The sequence below is a fragment of the Chanos chanos genome, chromosome 5 (genome assembly GCF_902362185.1).
Source record: "Chanos chanos chromosome 5, fChaCha1.1, whole genome shotgun sequence".
Lineage (NCBI taxonomy): Eukaryota > Metazoa > Chordata > Actinopteri > Gonorynchiformes > Chanidae > Chanos > Chanos chanos.
The window spans coordinates 22,473,764-22,478,763 of NC_044499.1; the positions used below are offsets into that span (position 1 = coordinate 22,473,764).

Here is a 5,000-nt window from a genome sequence, read left to right on the forward strand (position 1 = left end):
AACGGGCACGCTGGGATTATGAGAACTACCCCAGTGATGTGGATAGGGAGGCATCTTCACTCACTCGGTATACAGATGTGTATCCACATTCAACTCTTACACAATTCAATAAACCACAATTTATAGCGGCCTGTGTGAATCAGGACAGTTTTTGCCCGATCTGTACTGTGGGTAAGGATCAAGGTCATTCAGTTTAGCGTGAAACATGGACACGCAAACACAGACAAACACAGAGACACACACAAACACATACAGACACAGAGAAACAACACACACACACACGCACACACAAGCACACACATACCCCCAGGCTGGCTGAGCTCGTGAAAAACGACTATATCGTGGGGGTCATGAAGGTTTTCGGCGAGGGTGGTCACGTCCTGCCCCGTCAGTCTGTTAGCACTGAACACCGCCTCCTTCTCTCTGTCCGTCCAGTACACTCGATCCTGAGAGAGGAGGACAAAAACACTGAAACACACAGAAGTGATAGAACGATGAGTGTGAGGAAAAGCCTCCGGTATGAAGGAAGGCTTAAACCTGCTGGTGGCAAAGGATAATGCTTATTTAACTATGTCTTGGTGACAGAAAGCAGCAACACAAAGGTGAGGTGACAATCTATATCCAAAATCTATTGAAAAAAAGGTTAACGCATCTCACTGGAAGAATGTAAATAACATTCTCAAAGTTATTTTGAAAGACACTTTGAAAGTCAATCTGAAACTTTCAGCTGCATCTTGAGTAGGCTGTTTTCCACTGACAGCCTGGGAGGGAGAGGGAGAGAGAGAGAGAGACAGAGAGAGAGAGAGAGAGAGAGAGGGGTGGAAAGAGAAAGATTTAGAGAGTCCATGAGTTTAAACCTTTCTGACACTACAGCTAATAGCTAAACCTACAGTTCACACACACACACACACACACACACACACACACACACACACACGCACACACACACACACACACCTGCTCATCTTTTTCCCTTCCTTTCCCTCTCTTTTTTTTAAGCTGAACACAGAAATCAGCCGCAGCAGTGGGAGGTCTTGAAGAATAGGCCGATTTCTAAGGCGAAGCTGTATTACAAAGCAGACTACTCAACAGTGAGTGGGAGAATGCGTGGGGGGGTTGGGGGTGGATGGGAAAGGAGGGGATCAGAGGTGCGGAATCACAGGCCCTCCGGCGAGTTGAGAAGGGATGTCATTGTGTCCTTTGGGTCCAGTCTGTGTCACCGCCTCCGTAATCCAAGCCGAGAAAAAGAGTGTACCACTGATTACCACACATCTCTCCATTGCTCAAACATACCATTCACTCACTCCCTCTGATTATCTGACAATATCTGACATCGGTCTGCATGTGAATCCATTCACTTCATGCCTAGTGCTGCCAGTGTCTAACAACCCAAACCTGGTCTTGCTGTTGCTATGGTGATGAGGGATTAAACAGCTAAAAACAACAAACAAACAAATAAACAAACAAAAAAAGGAAACAGGAGAGGGGAGGGGGTTAGATTAAGCTTTTGCATTTGTTTGTTTGTTTGTTCATGACTCTGTGTTTGTGTGTATGTGTGTGCCTGAGAGAGAACCTGAGGTGAACTGACAATTTTTTTATACCTTTATTTCTCTCTAACATTTTAATTTTCATCTCTGAATATTTCTCTTCATTGCTGCATTTGAGACACATAACATGTACATTCTCAATTCCTCTCAGGCACATTTCTAAACACTGGGAAATGAACTGAAATAAACTCTAAATTATTTCATAGCTATTTCATATTATTGCAAATTATTTCAGAGAAGGAAAGACTAAACAGTAAAAGTAAAAAGGATTACAGCATCATTTTGGCCCCAGTGGACACTGCAAGACCCAGCAAAATCTAGAGGCTTAGAATTCTCTGAGTAACCAGTCGCATAAATAAATAATATATCACAAAAAAGACAGCGAGGGTGAGAAAGGGGGGAGATAGTGCTAGTGTGTTGGCTAAATCGCCTCTGACAGGGAACACACACAGACACGCGCGCGCGCATACACACACACACACAGACACCCACACAGATACACAGACACAGATAGACACACACACACACAGACACACACACAGTCTATGTGTGTCTGTGCATGCATGTGTATCTGTTTGTGTGTGTGTGTGTGTGTGTGTGTGTGTCCATGTGTGTGTGTGCATGTCTGTATGTGTGTGCGTGAGAGAGATATGACCACAGTGTTTATCTCTGTGGGACTGTGGGTCTTACTGCCATGCCTCAGGGTAACACAAAACAACCGTGCTCTCATTGGCTCCCAGCTGCCCAGCACAGAACCACAGGAGACTAAAGTAACACATCCTCCACTCTGTGAGAGAAACAGAGACATTACCTGTGATGGTGCCTGCAGTCCAAGGCCCACTCAGAGAATATGAAAGACTGGGTTATTATAGAGATATAGATGGAGCCTTTAACGGCTGAGTTGCTCTGAGCATTACAGCGGCGTGTGGGGAGGGGGTGAGAGACAGGGATTATATTATATGAATCACCACTGTGGCAGTGAAAGAACTCTGTTGGCTGTCAACTCAGTTCTCAAAAGCACTATTTTTCTCCCAACACATATACAGTGACACAAGAGAAACATGAGACAAACAAACAAAAATCACACTCACGGACACACACACACACACACAGTTACCTCGAACACAGCGAGGGCGTAAGGATGGCCGAGCCTCTCCTGAGAGGACAGGACAATTCTGCGTTGAGCACCATTAAAATCCACACTGCAGATCAGATTGAGTTTGGAGTCCACCCAATACAGGCGCTTGCCCACCACGTCTGCAACACACACACACACACACACACACACACACACACACACACACACACACACACACACACAGAGACCATATCCTCAGACGTTGTAGACACAGTGACTGTCTGAGGCAACATGCTTTCATAGGCTACACTGTGAAGAGAGAAGAGACACCCAGTCTAAAAAAATGTCTGGAGACAGAATACAGCACCAGTCTGGCCTGGTGCAAAACAGGAGTGAAAATCGTAAACCGTCTGTTCCCCCACCCAAGACGCATACATAAAAAGGACTGTATATGCTGCAAACACTAAGAAACACTGGTGAGTGTCAAATCTGAAGAGATTTTCTAACTGAAGTTTAATATAAGTGCAGTGATTAAACATAACACATTTACTGATGTAGCACAGGCACAGAAGTACACTTTTACAACCACCATTTATTCAGTAGTGTTTTGTATATTATAAGATTGTAGGAGTGTGTGGGGTTCCACTATATAGGGAGGGACGGTCAAATGTTACATTCACTATGTAGATAAGCGACCATGAATGACTTAGGTCTCCACTTATGCATCCAATTTTACTTCTCGGATAAGGATCTTTTTGTTATTCAATTTTCATTAAAACTTTTCTTGTTCTGTTGATATTTTGGCTGAAATTCTACACAGCTAATGGATCTGTTGTATTCTCTTATTATTATTGTTTAGGTTTAGCTTAGACTGCAGACTTGTCATAGTTTTCATTGATTTTTTTCCTGCTGGACTGTACTTTAACATACTGCTGAAAGCTCTGTCTGATCCGCGTGTTTTTGATGGTGTCCGTCATTTCAGTGAACCTCAGGGAAAACCCCTGTGAACAGTCAGTTCCTGTTTGACAGAGCCAATCTCTATTGTGTCAGCTGTCATAAAGGCTTCAAAACAAACGCACATCCCAAGCGGAATCATTTTTTTTTTCTCAGTTCCTAGTTACTTAACACAAGTCACCCCATTCAAAAGAACTCTGTAATGACTTAATGATGATGAAACATTGAAGCTTGTTTTTCTTCCTGTATACTTACAGAAGATCCTGTTAACATAAGTGCATCTTTACCCTGAGATGGAGTAAGATCGGTGGTGGAGAATCTGTCGGACTCTCTATTTTAAAAGTCACGTTCCTCCTCCTTACCCAGAGTAATCCCATTGGGCCACTCAATGTCCTCGGACACCAGGATCTGACGATCCACGCCGTTCATCCCGGCCTTCTCAATCTTCGGCCTCATTCCCCAGTCCGACCAGTACATGAACCTACAGCCGACACGATACATAAGGGCAAACCAGCAAGAGTCCCCAAGAAGCAATTTCCCATTCAACAGGGTGATGAAGGAGACTGTAATATTTCATATTACTGCCTGGTTTCAGACACATATGCCTACACGGAGTCTGTAATTAGTTGAAGCACAGCAGGTATATTATCATAGTGATACTATAGCTACAGTTAACATAGTAACAGACACCTGATGTCCAGTGATGGCTGACCAGTAGTGCTTTTTATAGATGGAGGGTAATGGAGAATCGGCCATATATAGACCCTGGCTATCCATCTTTTTTTGCTGATCCCTCCCTCTCTGTATCTGTATGTGTCTCTCTCACCCTCTCTCTGGATCCACGGCAATGGCCCTTGGTTCGTTCAGCTCCGTGTCAATCAGGACCCTGCGCCTGCTGCCATCAGCCCTCGCCACGGAGATGGTTCTGTCCCCAGAGTCGGTCCAGTAGAGATTGTGTTGGACCCAGTCCAGTGCTAATCCCTCTGGAGAGTGCAGGTCTGAGTCTATTAGAGTGACATGTCGAGACGGATCGCTGGCTTCATGGATGTAAGCACTGTGTGTGGAACAAGAGGTAGTGGTCTCAGCTCTGAGTGTGTTTGTACCAGAGAGGACACATAATCAGTGCCAGTGAATTTCATAACACATCATTCATAAAAAAAGTCATAATCAATGACGAGGGTCAACCTCGCATCATTTCAATATGTGTTGTTAGTACAATACCTGATACAGTTCACCAAATCAAACAACCTATTAACGGTAACTTACAAGAATAACATCTTAATGATCAGGTTCAATAACAACTCAGTATTTCAAAACTTCAGCCAGTCCCTAGAATCTAAACCATTAAACATTGACATGACCTACAAGGAGACAAAAAAAAAAAAATCCGTTTCGCTGGCATGAGAACGGTTGGGTTGGAT

The 5,000-nt window shown here is 44.0% G+C and overlaps 1 protein-coding gene across 1 annotated transcript in view; it reads right to left on the reverse strand.

The window, feature by feature from the left end:
- LOC115812293 (low-density lipoprotein receptor-related protein 8-like) overlaps nt 1–5,000 on the reverse strand; it is a 47,644-nt gene that overhangs the window by 3,907 nt on the left and 38,737 nt on the right. Inside the window, exons 11-14 of the mRNA XM_030774777.1 lie at nt 4,406–4,633; nt 3,942–4,060; nt 2,665–2,804; nt 305–446 (exon numbers count right to left, since the gene is read on the reverse strand). Of these exons, the coding sequence (XP_030630637.1) occupies nt 305–446; nt 2,665–2,804; nt 3,942–4,060; nt 4,406–4,633 (629 nt within the window). The remainder of the gene's footprint in view (nt 1–304; nt 447–2,664; nt 2,805–3,941; nt 4,061–4,405; nt 4,634–5,000) is intronic.